Here is an 18,781-nt window from a genome sequence, read left to right on the forward strand (position 1 = left end):
CACAGAGCTTTTCTTATAGACTTAAGGAATTTTAATTTTCTGGTGCAACTGAAAACAGCTTTAAGATGTAGAACAGGGGCTTCCTGGTGGCACAGTGGTTAAGAATCCGCCTGCCATTGCAGGGGATACGGGTTCAAGCCCTGGTCTGGGAAGATCCCACGTGTCGCGGAGCAACTAAGCCCGTGTGCCATAACTACTGAGCCTGCGTTCTAGAGCCCACGAGCTACAATTACTGAGCCCTTGTGCCACAACTACTGAAGCCTGCGTGCCTAGAGCCCACGCTCTGCAACAAGAGAAGTAACTACAGTGAAAGGCCCACGCACCGCAATGAAGAGTAGCCCCCGCTTGCCACAACTAGAGAAAGGCCGCGTGCAGAAACGAGGACCTAATGCAGCCCAAAATAAATATAAATAAATAGATTTATTTAAAAAAAAAAAAAGATGTAGAGCAGACCCTGATTGCTAACATCTCAAGATTTCTTCATTTATTTCAAGAAGTATCATAAATGTTCAATTACTATATGATAGTTTCAGATGAAATGATGGAGTTAAATGACAGACTACCATTAACTCTAAGTGAGGAGATATCATTTTGGTAAAAGGTTTTTTCCCTCTTATGGAGAGTTCCTGGTCTTTTTGATAAATCATAACCATAAGCCTTGTTCACACAGGTGCGACACATGATTGCAGATGGGATGATTCACCTCTGTATCTATGCTGTGTCTGCCATCACCAAGGATGCTGAGGTCACCATAGCATTTGACTATGAGTACAGTAACTGGTAAGATTTCCACAACCTTTCCTAACATGAATTGCTTGTCTTACAGATTAAGCTATTCTGTTCAGTCTGCTTTTGTGCCTTGCCATTTGCTGCTTTTTTTTTTTTTAAACCTAATCTTTCCATGAGTAATGCATTTTCTGCCTAGAAATTGTGGAGGGAAAGACAGACTGAGGGTGTTTTCTTAAGAGACACAGCTACATAGTGTGATACTGCTTACCAATCTTCTAACCAAGGGTGTTTTGGCCTCTGCCTCTATGTAGCAAGCATAACAAAAAGTGTATGTATGAAACACACGTAGAAATTATAGTAGCATCTATTGTTATGCACACAGCACTTGTACCAGGGATCACATAGAATGAGAATTTAAAGCTTTGCTCCATCCACTCAAGCCATGTAATGTAGCTGTATATGGCAATGCCGAAAAACAGATGGCAAATCATAGGTGATTATGTGATGAGTTTTGTAAAATGGATGCTTTTCTCCCTTGGTCCTTTCAGGCAAACAGGGGTTATGTGGCAATTGATGTTTGGGCACAGGTGCAAGAAGAAAAGGTATTAATAATAAGTAGGGAATCAGTAGATAAAAGTGAGGACATGGAGAAGGGTACGGCCACTGCAGAGTCTGTCACTGATTCACTAAATAGCGTAGACAGTTGGGAGAATTGAATTTAGTGGGAACTTCATTTCCTTTCCACTGACCATATATAGGGGAAGCGTTGGGGTTATATAGAGAAACACAGAATGTTGAAAGTATTTATCGGACTTTCTTAATGACTATTTACCTTGTTCAAAGATGAAACTAGAGTAAATTACTATACTAATATTACAAGAGAATGAATGGGTAATATAACTGATATTCAGGGGTACTGAAACAGGCACTTTTGGTTGTTTCTTTGGAGCAGTAATTATAAAGTGGACTGTGCATGTCACAAGGGGAACCGGAATTGCCCTATACAGAAAAGGAATCCCAGTGCTGCAGAACCGCCACTTCCACCTCCTCCAAGCCTGCCCACCATCGGAGCAGAGACAAGACGTAGAAAAGCACGACGGAAAGAGCTAGAGATGGAGCAGCAAAATGAGGCTCCAGAAGAGGAAAACAACCAGCAGCCAGAGCAAATTCCTGAGAAAGTAATTGTATCCAGTGACCATGAGGTAATCTCCCCTGGTCAGAGGCTGTTGCTTTGGTGTTGATCCTCTTCAGATGAAGAGGATCTCAGGTTGCCACATGTTGTTTTATGTAGGGAATCTATATTAACACTTAATAACCTTCATATCAAGGTGGGTGTGCTTTCATTCATTATCTTTTTATTATTTTTTACAATGTCAAGAACATCCATTCAGGTACTTATCAGGTTTCAGTCCAGTGAATGAGATTTATCATCTGTGTTTACTATGTAGCCCCACATGAGTAACACTATAAAGCACTAGAAATTGTTTCTAGAGAGTTTTAAGCTACGAGCCAAAAAACAGGGATTGAGTTTTCTTAGAGCTTAAGAATACAGCTGAGTATTTACTCTGTCTTAAAGGCAATAGACAATCCAGAAGAAAAAGCAGAAGAAGAGAAAGAAGAGATTACAGATGACCAGGAGAACCCAGCTCATAGCAAGAGGGTGAGTACCTTCTAATGTCTTTTTGTTCCTGCTAACTCATGTTACCTATAGCATGTAAACCCCTTGTCTTCTGAATTTATATCATCTCATTTCTTCAGTAAGTTACTATGCCATCACCTCTAGGTCACAGTGTGGGCTTTTTCTATAAAGTAGATTTTATTACGATTTTTTACACAGACACACGTAGTTCTCTAATGACTATTACCAGATGATGGTTTTAAGAGGTTTCTTACTAACGGTTTGATTTGCAAAAAAACTGTCTTAATGGAACAAAATATCCTTAGGCTACTTACTCTAACTTAGGAATTTCCTAAGTTTGTTGTGTGAATTTTGACATTTAAAAAACAAACACAACATTCAGTCATATGGATTCAAAAATTCTGCTTTATGGCTGAAATCAGTCATGTTTATTTCTGTCCCTGAGAAGCTGTTTAAGAAAATCTGCTTGACTTTTTTTTTTTTTGAACTCTGAAAATACAGAGAAAAATTGGTTTTGATGGCTATTTTTCTTTTGTATTAAAAAGTTTCAAAATAGCTGACCCTTTTTGAAAAGCTTGGGTTTGACCTTGCCTTTCCTTACAACTCTTTGCAACATTTAAGATGAAAAATTTTTAGTTTTTATCTTATGTTCTCAAAGATATATATATTATCTTATTAGTATTTTCTATAAATATCTATCAATTTCCATTAATAATACTTTCGAAAAGCTGTTCCCTTCTCCTGGTTGAGGCTTCCTTCTATGCTAATATTATTTCTTTCTAGACCCGGGAAGATAGGAAGGTTGAAGCCATCATGCATGCTTTTGAAAACTTAGAAAAAAGAAAGAAGCGGCGGGATCAGCCCTTGGAACAGAGCAACTCTGACATAGAGATTACTACCACCACCTCAGAGACTCCTGTGGGAGAGGAGACAAAAACTGAAGCCCCTGAATCTGAAGTTAGCAACCCTGCTTCAAACATTGCCGTCCCAAGCAACCCACAGAGTGTTGGAGTGAACACCCGGAGGTCTTCCCAAGCAGGGGTAAGATGAAAAGACTCCAGGTCTTAGTCGGTCTTTCTTTTGCTAATATCAGTTACCTAGCTTTTGGAATGGTTAGTGTCAGCATTTTCAGCTTTGCCTTATTTCGCAGTAAGTAAGACTATTTTCAGTCAGCTGATTCGTGGGATTCAAGGAGACAGAATTTGAATGACTAGATACTCTCAGACTAGAATGGGACTTTCTACAATTTCTGCCAGATATTGTTGGTGGTGAGTTCATAAAAATCATGTGGTTTCTCTTTGGCTCTCTGTGTAGCACTGTCATGTACCTGACCTTTCATAAGATTCTCAGAATTAATTCTTCGTTCCTTTTCCTACCTTAGCCATAGATTCTAAGCCTTAAGCTAAAACCTTAGTATCTGGGGAAAGAGACAAAGGAAGAATTACCTTCCCTGCTAAGAACCTAAAATTAGGTGGCTACTTTCAGCTGTCTTTAGACCTATTTTATAAACACTTATTAGAAAGAGAAATAACTGAGACATCTTCCTGTAGCCTTTTTAGCTGATTTAAATGTATGAATTTTATAAGGATTACATTTGAAATTAATGTTTTTAAACGCTCACTTTTTTCACCAGTAAACATTCAGAATGCTTAAAGTGAATAGGAAGCTGGATAGAATGTTTGCTGATAAGAAATTTCTGGTAAGCAGTTAACTTTGCTATTGTTATAGGATGTTGCTGCCGAAAAACCAGTCCCCAAACCACCTCCAGCAAAGCCTTCTAGGCCCCGACCGAAGAGTCGAATTTCTCGGTACCGGACCAGTTCAGCCCAAAGACTAAAGCGTCAGAAGCAGGCCATTGCACAGCAGGCAGAGTTATCACAAGCTGCCTTGGAAGAGGGGGGAAATAACAGCTCAGTAACTCCTACTGAAGCTGGAAATGTAGACAGTTCAGGAGAAAACAGGCAATTAACAGGGTCTGACCCAACTGTGGTGTCAGTTACTGGATCCCATGTCAACCGTGCTGCATCTAAATACCCCAAAACCAAAAAGGTAAGTTACAAGTACATCTTCGTTAAGTGTAGTCTGCCGAAAGCTGTGGCTTAGTAAAGTGAAAGGACCTGTAATCCCCAGGGGAAAAAAAATAATAATAATCTAAGATTTATTAGATTGAAAGTTTTAGATAAAATGCTTAGACACATAGGGCTGAGGTCATCCTGCTGCCTTACTTTTGTTCGCATAATTTTTAGGCAGAGTTTAAATTGCTGAGCTGAAATCATTCTTTCCATAGTGCTCATGGAGAGGGTGAAAGAAGATACCCTTGTGCTCTGAATGTGCGATTCATACTCTCTGCAGCTGCTATATCTACCTCTGTCTAGTTTCTAGATGAGGTTTGTGTTTGTGAGCTACACTGCTTCCTCTGGCTTTTGCATCTGCAGCATCAACTGATGGTCTCTTTTTTAACTTAGTATCTAGTTACAGAGTGGTTGAATGACAAAGCAGAGAAGCAAGAGTGCCCTGTTGAGTGCCCTTTACGTATCACCACGGACCCAACTGTACTGGCAACGACCCTGAACATGTTACCCGGTCTTATCCATTCCCCGTTAATTTGCACCACCCCCAAACACTACATTCGCTTTGGCTCACCCTTTATCCCTGAGAGGCGTCGAAGGCCGCTTCTGCCTGATGGCATGTTCAGCTCCTGTAAAAAGGTATGTCTGTGTTTACGCGGTTTTTTCTTTTAAGCTAGGATTCCAGTACTGATGACATATCTAACACGTTCTCTAGATAGCCACACTCTGCCCGTATGAGTTTATAATGAGTTAGTTGTTCAACCACAAATACTGACGCATCAAGAGTCAGTGAGACTAAGGTGGGATGTATACTACATTTTTGGTGCTCAGTTTGTGAGTATTCACTGTTGTCTTTTCTGAGAGCCCTTGTGGTTACTGAGTTGAGAGCACATAGCAGTTGGTGACTGGGTAGGGAGGGGTGTTCTGTGTGTGCTCCTGTGATATTGGTTAACATGTCCATTTGTGATTATTGTGTGAGATTGGGCCCCAGGTACTCTAGAGCACTGTTGTACAAGTTAAAGAATGATTGAATTGTGTTTTGGATTAATTCAGTCACTGTTATCATTTGACTGAGAGTAGAGGAAAAGTCCTGTTTACAATTGGCATAATTCCTTTTCCTTGATCAAATGACAAGTTGGACTGTTTATTCCCTAGTGATTATGGAACCCACTATAAAATTTTTCTCTCTCTCTCTCTCTCCCTCTCTCTCTCCCTCTTTCTGCCTCTCTCTCTGCCTCTCTCTCGCTCTTCTCTAGTTATATATTGTTTTTGGATCTAGTGACAGTAGTATTTGATGGCTGTTTGTTTTTGGAATGCTCTTTCTTAGTTCCCAGAAGCCCTGCATATTTTCCAAAGGTGTCTCTCAAGAATAGATCACTCCCTCAGACCTATAATGTCATTTTCGTGTTTCTAGAAGTATAGGACACCCTTTCATTTGGTCTTCTTTTGAGGTAGAGTCTGTTCCCTGGAACACCCTTTTCTCTTATCCTCAGATCTGGATTCAGGCTGCCTTCCTCAGTGTCTGCCATTGCCCTCCTCCACTGGCATCACGTACATGAGGATGCTGCATATAGATTATTTGATGTGATGAAGTCTCCAACTCCAGGCAGGTCTTCCCTGACTCCTCCAAACTTAAAGCTTTTCTCTTTTCCCAAAGAGCAGATACTATTTCTTGGGGGGAGGGGGCATAAAAGATGAGCCAAAGTGGTGTGGGATATGGAGGGGAGGAGGGCAACAGGGATCTGCACACAAAGGAAGGGTACTACCACTGAATGAGCAGCATACACTGAAGAAAGTCTTTTCCTAATCTTACCTAAGTGTTTGAGTCACTTACTGGTTTATTTAGGGGAAATTACCAAGTAGAACAACTCCTAAAGAGAAATTTGACCATGAGATCTTTGCCAGAAGTGTTTGTGGATGATGGACTAACATAACTTTCAGGTGTCAGAAGTGAAAACAGTGACAACTTTCTTAAGAAGAAAATAAGACTAGAAATTTGCCTAAGTGATAAAGGAAAGTTGGGTCTCTGGGGATCTTTTATTATACCAAGTTACTTATCCTGGATCTTACAAATTATCTGAGAAGGAAAAAAAAGTATTTGCCATTTAATGACCATTATGATTAACCTAATTCTGTAATAATTGGAGAAGGGCATTAACTGTGGTATGGCATGCGAAACTAATCTTCCTGTTACATTTAGCTCAGTCCCTCATTAAGAGTAACAGCTCAGAATCTTTAACTACATTTTCAGAGTAGTATTGAACAATTAGAGAAGCTGTAAATATGGTCTTTAGTTTGGAGGAACAAGTCAAGAGATGGTTTAATATATATGAAATAGACTTTTTCCTTTTGTTCTGTCTTTGGCTAGACACAGTACTAGATTTCCTAGGATGTTAACTACTGAAGCATCTTACCAAGTCAGATAATAGAATTTCTTATTTTGGTCCTTTAAGAAGGGTGAACAATTATTAATACAGAGTAATAGTGAAGTCTGAATTGTAAATAGTACGGACTAGCCTCTTAAAATACTGCCTTGATCATTGTGATGCTGGGTTATAATCTTTCTATTCCCATCTTGCTTTTTTCCAAGTAGCAGAGTTCTGTGAAAATCGAAAACGTGTAGAAATATGACTTCAAATCTGATAGAAAATCCATTTCTTAGAGCTCTTTTTACCTGGTTATGGTTTAGGACTTATATCTGTATCTCATCTTTGTGTCTCCATTGGCAACAGTTAGAAATACTTAACTCATGTCCGTGTTATATTCTCCACATGTATCTGACCATCCTTAGTCTTGTTTTATACAGGCTCTGCTCAGGGACTTTTATCTATTTGTGTCATATTGGTCTTTGGGAAGAGTTCAGGCTATGTATGCTGACTTATATATCAAATTATCTTACTTAAATTGGGTCTTTTAAAATTAAGTTTTAATCACAGATTTAATAGTTGCTGTTAATGTATCAAGATTATATTACACAACAAGACTGTAACTTTTTATGGGACAAAATTAATGAAATTGGGCCTTATATAGAAATTGAACTCAGCTTTATCCTAGATGGGGAAGGAGAAGATTTTTTAGATTGGTTAGAAAGTACTCATATAGTACAGGACCTAAGAAGATTTCCATGATAAAACAAAATTGTAATAAATTTCTGAAAATCCATCAGAGAAGAATATAATTTAAACAGATGAAAACAACCATCCTCCATGGGATTAGTTAGAACAGTGTACATTCTTAATAGGCTTACTCTTTCATATCTGATTAAAGGAGATAAAAGCTTCATAAGTTTAAAACAGTATAAAGCTGCATGGGTATATTTGCACCCAGATTCTTAGAGTATTTGGCAGAATGTTTTGTGATGTCTCTGTAGTTTCTAAATTAAATCGATTCACAGTTCTTAACTAGCATGTTATAGCATGTCTTTTGTTGGATTTTACTTCACTTGTTATTTTAGAATGGAAGCATTTATGACTGGCTAAGAAGCCTTTCGGTAGTATCCCTCCTTGCTCTCTCTAAATCTCTAAACTTACCTTGTAGGCATAATATGTGTGGGCATTTGGTTTCCCGTTCAGACTGAAAATGAAACACTGTGTTTTGCATTGATATTTCATGATGTGCACTAGAGTGTTGTTAATCTGTATATCTCTGTACATAGCACTGAAATTCAGTTGAACTAGTCCTCACTGAACATGTGTGCCCAGTACTGTGCTACAAGCTTTCTTCACACACACTGTCTCACCATTCATGATAACCCTGTGAGGCTGGGATTATTGCTTCAATTTACAGATCCAGAAGCTTTGGCTCAGAAGCGTTCAGTAACTGGCCCAGAGTTAGGCGTCTAGTAAGAGACACAGCCAAGTTTCAATCCAGGTCTTTGGACCCTAAAACCCAAATTAATTCCTTTCTCTTTCCCCATCGTAATGAGACCCTTTAAGACATTTCTGTTGCCCATCTCTGAGCTTCCTAAAAATCTCTTCAACACAGACTTTCAGGGAAGGGAGAAATGTTCTTTTGACCTTAATAACTGTAGCTAGAACTTGGGGAGAGGGGTTGTCTAAAGTTAATTTATTATCTGTAGGGGTGATTGGGATTTGTTAGATACAAATAGCTGTTCATGTTCCTTCTTTACAGGCCCTGAAATATTGTGTAGACGTACATATAGGGTCAGGGAGGAATGGGTTTGATCATGTTGCTGTGTTCGACCTTAAGCTAACCAAAGCAGCATCTTATTCCTTAGAATGCCCTTGTCCTGGTTTTACTTTCCCTTTTTGTAGTCATCAGATCCAGAGTGTAAGTTCTTTTATGGGTGCGTCTATTTGACACTGGAAATATAAGAAATTGACTTCTCTAGGAAGAAAGGACAGTGACCCCAAATGAGTCCTGTCATCTGCTCTGATGAAAAACTTGTATGTAATAAGGTATCTATAACAAAGGATTTTCACTCTTTTTGGCCTCCTGGCCTTATTTTCCCCATCTGTATAATGAGTGCGTTAAGACAAGGTAACCTCTGAGGTCTCTTCTATGTAAGGAGCTATGGTTCTGACAGTTTTCATCTTTATATCAGTATTCTGTATGTAGGAGAGTTAGTTCATTCTTGGTCTTGTTTTGGCTTTTCAGAGACCTGATCAAATCCTAAAATGCTGATGTGATTCAATAGATGCTGAGCTGTCTTTCTTAGGTACTTACTCACTCTTTACCCCCTCATGTTCATAATTTTATTCTTGCTTTCATTTGGCAGACCACATGTTCTGGTTTCCTCACATTATTTCCTAAGTTTCTAAGAGGGTAAATCTATTAGAATTTCTCTCTTTGGTAAAGAGAATATTTACTTACCTGTAATATTGGTTTTCTAAAGGTGTAAAGTTATAATCACCTTTGCTCTTCCTATTTGGGATAGGGTCTGACTCAGAAATTGATGTTTATCAAAATTCGATCTGTCTTATGTCAGGGCAGGAGAGCCACAGAGTGGTGAGCAACCTACAACTGTGTATCTTAAGAGAACACAATTACAGGTAAGAAATTTTCTCTCTTCCACAGGATGCATAATCTTATTATGCTAATCTCTGCAGACTTTCTGACAAAAAATCTATTTCCATCATTTTAGATTCCATTATTCACAACAAAAAATGACTGATTAGAGAGCTCTTTTTTACTTTTTTTTGCCTTTTTGATTTCTGCATAAGGTCATTTATTCAGGTGATGATTTGTATTATTCATGCATAATTTAACCAAACTACTTAACAAGGAGGGAAAACTCAGAGGATATTCTGAGAGTAGACTTTCTGGAAGCATTTCGGTACTTGTAGTGAAGAGCTGTTTATCCTCATCCAAAGTTTTCTTGTGAATCTTTTCGATTATTCAGATATGCCCAACACAGGGCAGACAACTCTTAAGAGATCTTTTATCTTCCTTCTATGCACTTATTTTATGTGCTAGTTTCATCCTGTGTGATCAGAGTCTCTCTTAAATAAATGCTAAGATTTCTTCCTTATCTTTTCCCATTTATCCCATTCTAAGCAATATGAAAAGTTAAATAGTAATCTTTTTTTTTTTTTATTGGTTTGGGCTTTTTTGTGGGACTTCATTATGTGTAATCCAGGTTTTCTCAGTTATGCCCCATAAAAGGAATTGATGGGGCACTATCCTAGAATGCTGAAACACAAGACAAAAACTACTTGACTGTGGACCCGAATGAATGCATTGTATTGCATCTCTCACCAGTTGATATGTAATGACCTGGTTAATGCATTTAAAATAGGTGACCTAAATAGTTTTAAATGATTATTGATAATTCCCTGATTCTTTTCCCATTATAGCGCTGGATAAAGCAAGCCTTGGAAGAAGGGATGACCCAGACATCATCTGTACCCCAAGAGACTAGAACTCAGCACCTATACCAAAGTAATGAGAATAGTAATTCTTCTAGTATCTGCAAAGACAATGCAGGTATGTGTGGCAGACCTTTCTGAATACTTGAGCAATGATTATTTTGGGTCTACATAAAAAATTTCACTGAGTACTTTAAAAAGTCTGATACAAAAAAAAGAAATAGCATTGTTCTCTAAATAGTTACTTTACATCTGTCTTTACAGAGGAAGAGAGAGATCTCAAGTCAGGGATCAGTATTCCCAGGACGACAAAGAAGGAACTAGACAGTGTACAGATAACAGCAGAAATGGTTAAAAAAAGGTTAGATACATTTAAAGTAGTAAGTTTAGGAAATCTATATCCATATTTATAAGAGGAGAAATAAGCAAGAAAGATGCGGGGCACTATTCAGGAAAGAGTCAAAATCGTAGGTGATTGAGTTGGGTGGGACTTGGTTGAAGGGGCAGGGGATGAGTGAAGTAAATGAGAAATTATTATGAATTGGTTGTTTTCAAACTGGAGGGTCATGTAAAATCATCTGGCCCACTGGTTTTCCAGTGACTCTTGCAGGGGTTTTAATTGAATTGCAGTTGAAAGCACTGGTGTATGGACTTGATACCAACTTAACTTATTTTGGGATAGTCTTATTACCGGTTTCTCTTGGCCAGTATTACTTTAATTGAAAAGTTCTGTGTGATTCCTCTTAGTTTATTTATCTCTAAATCAATTTTGTGAATATTATGCAATCAAAACAAAATGCCAAAATAAATAAGATGCTAAAAGTCACATAGTAATATTTCCGATTTTCATAAAAACCACTTCTTTGTTTCTGTTTATTGTCTGAGTAAATATGAACTTGAATTAAATAAAGAGATTTGTACTAGGAATATCTGCTTTATATTAAAACTTTGTGTAATACTGTATTTGGGGGAAAAATAGGCTACTAAAAACAGATTTTTTTAAAATTATTGACTTTGTTTTTCTATCCCTAGATTGGATTATACCTTGTAAGTTATCGCATGTGTAACCTCAGGATAATAAGATCCCAGTGTAGAACATCTGGAAGATAAATGATACCATGTATTTAAAATATCTTATTCTCTTCACCAAATATTAGGGAGATTTACTCAAACCAGGTTAACATAAAGAAATGCTGGTAAAAGATTTCCGTCAATATTATCAATTTATTGGCAGCTTTTACAGTACGGTGAGAGTATTACTTAACTGAAATCTTCTATCTAGTATACACATATATGTATATGTATGGTCTGTGTGTGTGTGTGTGTGTGTGTGTGTGTGTGTGTGTGTGTGTATTTGAGGATGGGAAAGGGAGGCTGTATTAGCAATTCATGTCCTGACTGGCAAAGACTCATAGGGAAAGTTGCCTTTGTTACTATGTGCCCTGGTTGGAATGGAAGTAGGACTGTTAGTCACCAACCTTTATTGAACTTCTCTCGTCTCTAGCAGTGAGAAACATTCAGAGGACACACCTTGCCCTTCAGGAATAACGTAAATGGGAAAATATTTAATTATAACCAAGCAGGGCTTCCCTGGTGGCGCAGTGGTTACGAGTCCGCCTGCCGATGCAGGGGACACAGGTTCGTGCCCCGGTCTGGGAAGATCCCACATGCCGCGGAGCGGCTGGGCCCGTGAGCCATGGCCGCTGAGCCTGAGCGTCCAGAGCCTGTGCTCCGCAACGGGAGAGGCCACAACAGTGAGAGGCCCACGTACCGCAAAAAAAAAAAAAAAAATAAAACAAGCAATACTCAAATGAGTGACTTGGTATATTGCTACAAGTTAGTGTAAATCCTGAGGAATTATTTTTATTTGGTTTCTTTGGGTTTTTTTCCTCTCAAAAAGATCAAGAAAATATTAATCAAGAAAGGGAAAAAAGAAAACAAAAAGGGATACAAATTCGTGTAGTAGAAAGAATCCAACAGACCTGAGTTTGAAGACCATCTCTGCCCTTTACTAACTATATGATGTTGGGCAAGTTATAAAGTTATCTCTGAGCCTCATCTGTGAAATGGGTATAGTAATATCTGCTTTGTAGAGCTAATATGAGATTAAATTAAGGTACATAAATTACCGTATCAGACCCTTAATAGGAATTATTATTGTCATTATCTACAGATTTCTTGTCGAACATCTATGGAACATTTGCAGAAATTAGTCATGTACTAGGATACATTAAAGATTCTAAGTTCCTAGAAGCTAAAGTTGTATGGAAATAAATGGTATTACTCTTCAGGCAGGGGAGGACATAATGTTCATTATTTGTAAATGATGTGGATATCTATCTAGGAGAGCATAAACAATCATTTGAAAAAATTAACAGGAGTTCAACAAAACTGCTGGATATGCAAAAATTAATACCATTTATGTACCAAGAAAATGAAGAAAAATTTTTCATTGCCGAACTTAACAGAACTGAGAAACTGCCTAGGAATAATGGTGGGGACATGTAAAGCAAATCATTACTGAGAAATATTTTTTTAAGTCTTGAGGAAATGAAGGGAACTCCCATACTGATTAATGGAAAGAAGAAATATAATGAGTCAGTTTCTTTCCTGGCTTCAGATAGTTTCCATCAAACTAGTTTGTTTGGGGGTTTGATTAAATGATCTTGGAAGTTTATCATAAAAAGCAAACATGAAAATAAGAAAAAATTGAAAAAGTAATGACAAAGAAGTACTTTACCTAGAAGTGTAAAACTAACTTCTATTATGAATCTAGAAGCTGGTAATTAGTACAGGTGCAATAATGGATGTATATATGGAACAGAATAGCCAGAAGCAGGCCTTATGTAAGTGAAAGATTTGGTAAATTATTCTGGAATTTTTACTTGCATGGGGGATGAGAAAGACTTAGATCTTTGCCAAAGTAAATTCTATGTGCATTCAGTGTTTTGGGTTTTGTTTTTGTTTTTGCGGTACGCGGGCCTCTCACTGTTGTGGCCTCTCCCGTTGCGGAGCACAGGCTCCGGACGGGCAGGCTCAGTGGCCATGGCTCACGGGCCTAGCCGCTCCACGGCATGTGGGATCTTCCTGGACCGGGTCACGAACCCGTGTCCCCTGCATCGGCAGGCGGACTCTCAACCACCGCGCCACCAGGGAAGCCCCCATGTTTTTTAATTAAAGTTAAATAAACAATGTTTCTATGTCCTTAGTTCTCTGAATTAATAGAAGACAAAAATATTGGGAGAAAGGATTTGCAACAAAAATGACAGGGAAGGGGTTCCCTGGTGGCACGGCGGTTGAGAGTCCACCTGCCGATGCAGGGGACACGGGTTCGTGTCCCGGTCCGGGAAGATCCCACATGCCGCGGAGCGGCTGGGCCCGTGAGCCATGGCCGCTGAGCCTGCGCGTCTGGAGCCTGTGCTCCGCAATGGGAGAGGCTACAACAGTGAGAGGCCCACGTACCGCAAAAAAAAAAAAAAGAAAAAAGAAAAAAAAAAATATATATATATATATGACAGGGAAGTAATACCCCCTACTAGCAATTTGGTAAGATTTATCATGCATTTTATTTTTTTAGTTTATTTATTTTTTTGGCTGCATTGGATCTTTGTTGCTGTGCACAGGCTTTTCTCTAGTTCGGCAAGTGGGAGCTACTCTTCCTTGCAGTGCGTGGTTTCTCATTGCGGTGGCTTCTCTTGTTGCAGAGCACAGGCTCTAGGCGTGCGGGCTCAGTAGTTGTGGCTCCCGGGCTCTAGAGCGCAGGCTCAGTAGTTGTGGCGCACAGGTTTAGTTGCTCCGCGGCATGTGGGATCTTTCCGGACCAGGGCTCAAACCTGTGTCCCCTGCATTGGCAGGTGGATTCTTAACCACTGCACCACCAGGGAAGTCCCTGTCATGCATTTTAAAAATTCATTCCTTAACCTAGAAGTTGTTGTTCTAGGTACTTGTTCTGTAGAAATAGGTGTGGACCAAAATTTTTATACAAAGTGTTAGTCATGGAATTATTAATAATTGCAAACACATGCAGGATAAAAACAACCTGGGTTTCAACAAATAAAGAAATGTTAGAATTTGTGGTTTATCTTCTATTACACATACTTTTGGTGGAATACTATAGAGTAGCATTAAATTTTTTACTCTATTTTATCAAATTAACCTCCAAAAAATAGCACAGTCCTACTTTTGAATTAGATTTCACTGATCTGAATCTTGAATCTGTAAGACTATTAAAAGAATAGTTTATTATGATGAAATAAAATTTTTCCGTGGAATGTAAAGGTGGTTGGTTCAGTATTTGAAATTTTATTCATATAATTTATTAGCCAGCCAAATGGAGAAGGGGGAGTAATAGCACAGTAACTGTGAATTTAATGATAAATCTAATAACATACTGAATGATTTTTTATTTTACATCTATCTGAAAACAATTGCCAGTTATGTTTCCTGGTGAAAACTAGTTAGATTAAACTTTTAAATTGGTTATCAACTTATCCCACTATTACCATTCTTATATAACAACATCTAGAATTGTTACCCAAACTGATTACCAAAAAGAAAATCTATGAGATAAAAGTTTTGGTAAAGAGGATGTATTTGTTGCCATTGTATACAAATAATATGCTACTCTACCTGGAAAAGCCAAGAGAATTAACTGAAAAACTGGTAGAGATCAATAGGGTAGCTGGGTACAAAAATATGTAAACATTTTCTTACATGTTAGCAATAACATTTAGGTAATACACAGGGAGAAATACATCCAGTTCACAGTGGTAACAGAAGATAGTGAACACTGCAGAATAAACCTAATTAGAAATGTGGCAGATCTATAATGGAGAGGAATATAAGGAATTCCTTGGCGGTCCAGTGGTTAGAACTCCACACTCTCACAGCTGAGGACCTGGGTTCAATACCTAGTCAGGGAACTAAGATCCCACAAGCTGCGCAGCAGAGCCAAAATAATAATAATAATGAGGAGGAGGAATATAAATGAAGGCATGAGTAGCTAAAAGATCGTGCCACGGTGCTCAGTTAGAATTCTTGACAAATTACTCATGAATTTAATACAACCCCAGTCAGCCTTGGGGAGGGGGTAGTATCAGCATAGTGTTTGTTAGTTTGTTTTAAAGTTGTTTGTTTTTTGATGTGAACCATTTTTAAAGTCTTTATTGAATTTGTTACAATATTGTTTCTGCTCTATGTTTTGGTTTTTTGGCCGTGAGGCATGGGGGATCCCAGCTCCCTGACCAGGGATCGAACCCGCACCCTCTGCATTGGAAGGCAAAGTCCCAACCACTGGACTGCAGGGAAGTCCCAGTATCAGCATAGTTGACAAATGATTTCTACAGTTCATTGACATGAACAAGTATGCTAGAATAGGCAAAATATTTTGGAGAGCTAGAGCAGAATAACTGGAATTGCCCAAACAATTTTACTAAAAAGGGTACAGAATAACATTCAGAACTAAACCCAGTATCTAGTCGGATAAATGTCATATTTCAAATCAATAGAGAAATATGATTATTCTATAATTACAAAAGAATTTGGAAGAATATGCTAGCCATTTGGCCTGTGAAAAGGATAGAACATACTAGTACCAAAACTACTATATGTTCTGAGTTGAATTCAAAAATTAAATATGGAGATAAAGGGAAAATTGGTCAGTATTTTTATTGTCTTGGGGTGGGGTGACAAAAACATGACATCAGAGGCAGAAAATAAAGGAAATGGTTGATATATTTGACTAAATAAAAATATAAAACATTGTATAGCCCAAGACTATTAATAAAATTAAAATATAATTGTAACATTTTTGTCATTGTAATGGAAGGATTTTTACTATGTATTTCTGATTGAAAATAGTAGGTTATTGTCCAGTGTGATTTAGACAGGGTGAGTAAGGACATGTCAGGAAAGAGTTCTAGATGAAAATACACCAGCATATTAACAATGAATTAATTTGTGGATATGATTTCAAGTTATGTATGTGTTTCAATATGTGGGTGTTTGTTTAGATAACCTTAGGAATTATTTGAGTAAAGGTAAAAAACCATAAAAGATAGGTTTAACCACATGAAATTTGATAGCTGTGTATGGCAAAAAGAAGAAAAATGAAACTTGAAAAAAACAATTTTGTAAATATAGTGCCGTTCATAGAAAAAAGTACGCAGATTACCACTGGCCCATAAACCTCATAAGGGCAGGTGTCAGGTCTCTTGTTGAATATATCATAATAAGTACTCAGTAAATATATTTTAAATGAATGACCTTTAAGTTGATTTTGGGGGTGGGAGAGTTCATCTGAACTTTATAACTTTTCTACAATCAACTTTATCACTTACATAATTACCTTTAGTAGTTACAGCGTTGGACCTAGCAGTATAGCAGTCTTTTGAAAGATTCACTGTTTAAGACTCTCAAAATATATAAACCTAACTATAAGTCATGAATCACATGTTTGTTTGTTTATACCTAGGCACTTTTCAAAAGGAGAAAAGAAAAATGAGTATCTGGAACAGAAGGAAAATAGAAATATACTTCTAATCTAGGAAAAATTTTAAATTTTTATATATATGAAAGGAGAAATATGTACCTCCAGTGTTTTTTGCTTTTATTTCTTGTCTCTGCTTCAACCTCTACTGCCCTAGTTCAAGCCTCATAACTCTTTCTGTTTACTTCATTAACTCCAAATAGTTTCCCAGTGTTCATTCTTATCCTAACCATTGCTACCAGGAGAATCTTTCTCAAGCACAGCTCTGATTACTGTCCGAAAACTTTTCCTCAAAGACTTGGGGTAAATGTCACTCCTTCCACCAAGCCTTGGGGGTATAATTTAACCTAATGATTAAGAATGTAGATGGGAACCAGGTGACCTAGTCTTTCTCTCTTTATACATCAAATTCCTTATCTGTAAAGTGGGGATAATAATAGTACTGGGTTTATAGAGTTACTCAAATTACATCTGATAATTCACATAAAGCACGTAGAATAGTGCCTGGTGTGTAATAAGCACTTAAAAGCATATTTTTTTTTTTTTACTAACATAGCAGTATGATCACCTCTGTTGAGGTTCTTAAACTTACACGTTTTATATATGTTTTCTTTTTCTTACACATTTGTAAACTCATTTAAAATAGAATACATGATAACCATTTTCCCCCACTTACCTGGTTCAGTGGTTTCCATATTGTAGGTATTTAGTAAATGAATAGCTTTAAACTGTAAACGAATAAAAATAGATTTTTCCTTTGAGAAAGTGAGACAGGTGCATTGGCCTGAGTGGTCAGTAAAATTTATAGTATATTAACTTCCTTTCAAAGTGGAACTAAGAAGTGTACAGTAGAAAGTAGGATATTCCAATCAGAAAAAGAGTACCACCCTACTTTTTGAAAATGATTGGGAGAAGTTTCTGTAGAAATGATTTCACACTTTGAAGCACTATAAAACTAAGGACTCAACAAGGATCAAGTAATCATGTGTAACTCTTTCCTACTAAAACAATATTACATAAAGAGCTGGTAAAGAATGGCAAAAATACATAAAACCTTGAAACTGAGCTCAGTAGAGGGTGATTTTAGCAAAGAGACACAGATTAGAGATGTTCAGAAATTCAGTGTGAAAAAACTAAATTTATATTTTCCACTACAAGAGATTAAATTAGCTCCAGGGATTAGTTATCAGAAGGGTCAAATTCATCTGGTGATTTTCTGGGAGGTAGAGAATTTTGAGAATTACTTTAAGTGTGACAATTAAAAAGTCTTTGGGCTTTTGGTTTGATTGCAGGAGATAACAATGGGATGAGGCAAAAGTGGAGTTACCAGCCATTGTGGGCTAGAGATTAATAATGGCTTCACTATGAAGCAGCCCTTGAGGATGTAATTTCAGACCTCTCATCCAAGCTTTGTATTTCACAGACTTGTTGAGCCCATTAAAGAAATGGAAATCTCGCTATCTGATGGAGCAGAATGTTACCAAGTTACTGCGGCCTCTTTCTCCAGTCACACCACCCCCTCCCAATCCAGGCTCAAAGAGCCCCCAGCTGACCACACCTGGCCCATCTCACCCAGAAGAGGAGTGTCGAAATGGATACAGCCTCATGTTCTCACCAGTCACGTCTCTTACTACTGCTAGTCGCTGCAATACTCCTCTGCAATTTGAGGTGATTTGGGTTTGGTTGTTGGGAGTGCTGAATATGAAAATCATTATTTGCACCTCCTCATTTCAAATACATCACTCCAAATGTTTCTTTACCATGTTCTTCGCCCATCTTAGCAAGAGAATGGGAAACCTCAGGGTCATTGTGACCTATTACCTGGTAGCCTCTCATCTTGGCAGTCCCCATACTTCCCAGAATAGGAGTAGTGCTCCCACAGGTGACACTCATCTTTTGCATGCAATTCATCAACCTCCATTACTTTAGGTGGTAATCGTGCTAGATCTTTATCTTTACTGTATACCTTGGTTAAAATAGGCCTCTAGCTGCTTAGTAACCATTAATGACACCTGCCTGAGCGCTCAGG

At 37.9% G+C, this 18,781-nt stretch overlaps 1 protein-coding gene across 17 annotated transcripts in view; it reads left to right on the forward strand.

Moving 5' to 3' along the window:
• Nucleotides 1-18,781, forward strand: part of SETD5 (SET domain containing 5) — an 81,904-nt gene that overhangs the window by 50,589 nt on the left and 12,534 nt on the right. For 11 of the 17 annotated variants that reach the window (XM_067755301.1, XM_067755302.1, XM_067755298.1 and 8 more), the window contains 8 exons: nucleotides 671-780; nucleotides 1,679-1,931; nucleotides 2,306-2,389; nucleotides 3,152-3,409; nucleotides 4,097-4,417; nucleotides 4,834-5,076; nucleotides 10,254-10,383; nucleotides 18,176-18,420. In XM_067755301.1, coding sequence (XP_067611402.1) covers nucleotides 671-780; nucleotides 1,679-1,931; nucleotides 2,306-2,389; nucleotides 3,152-3,409; nucleotides 4,097-4,417; nucleotides 4,834-5,076; nucleotides 10,254-10,383; nucleotides 18,176-18,420 — 1,644 coding nt within the window. The remainder of the gene's footprint in view (nucleotides 1-670; nucleotides 781-1,678; nucleotides 1,932-2,305; nucleotides 2,390-3,151; nucleotides 3,410-4,096; nucleotides 4,418-4,833; nucleotides 5,077-10,253; nucleotides 10,384-18,175; nucleotides 18,421-18,781) is intronic. The other 6 variants (XM_067755309.1, XM_067755312.1, XM_067755300.1 and 3 more) reach the window with 1 other exon arrangement.

Source organism: Pseudorca crassidens, chromosome 10 (genome assembly GCF_039906515.1).
Source record: "Pseudorca crassidens isolate mPseCra1 chromosome 10, mPseCra1.hap1, whole genome shotgun sequence".
NCBI classification, from domain to species: domain Eukaryota; kingdom Metazoa; phylum Chordata; class Mammalia; order Artiodactyla; family Delphinidae; genus Pseudorca; species Pseudorca crassidens.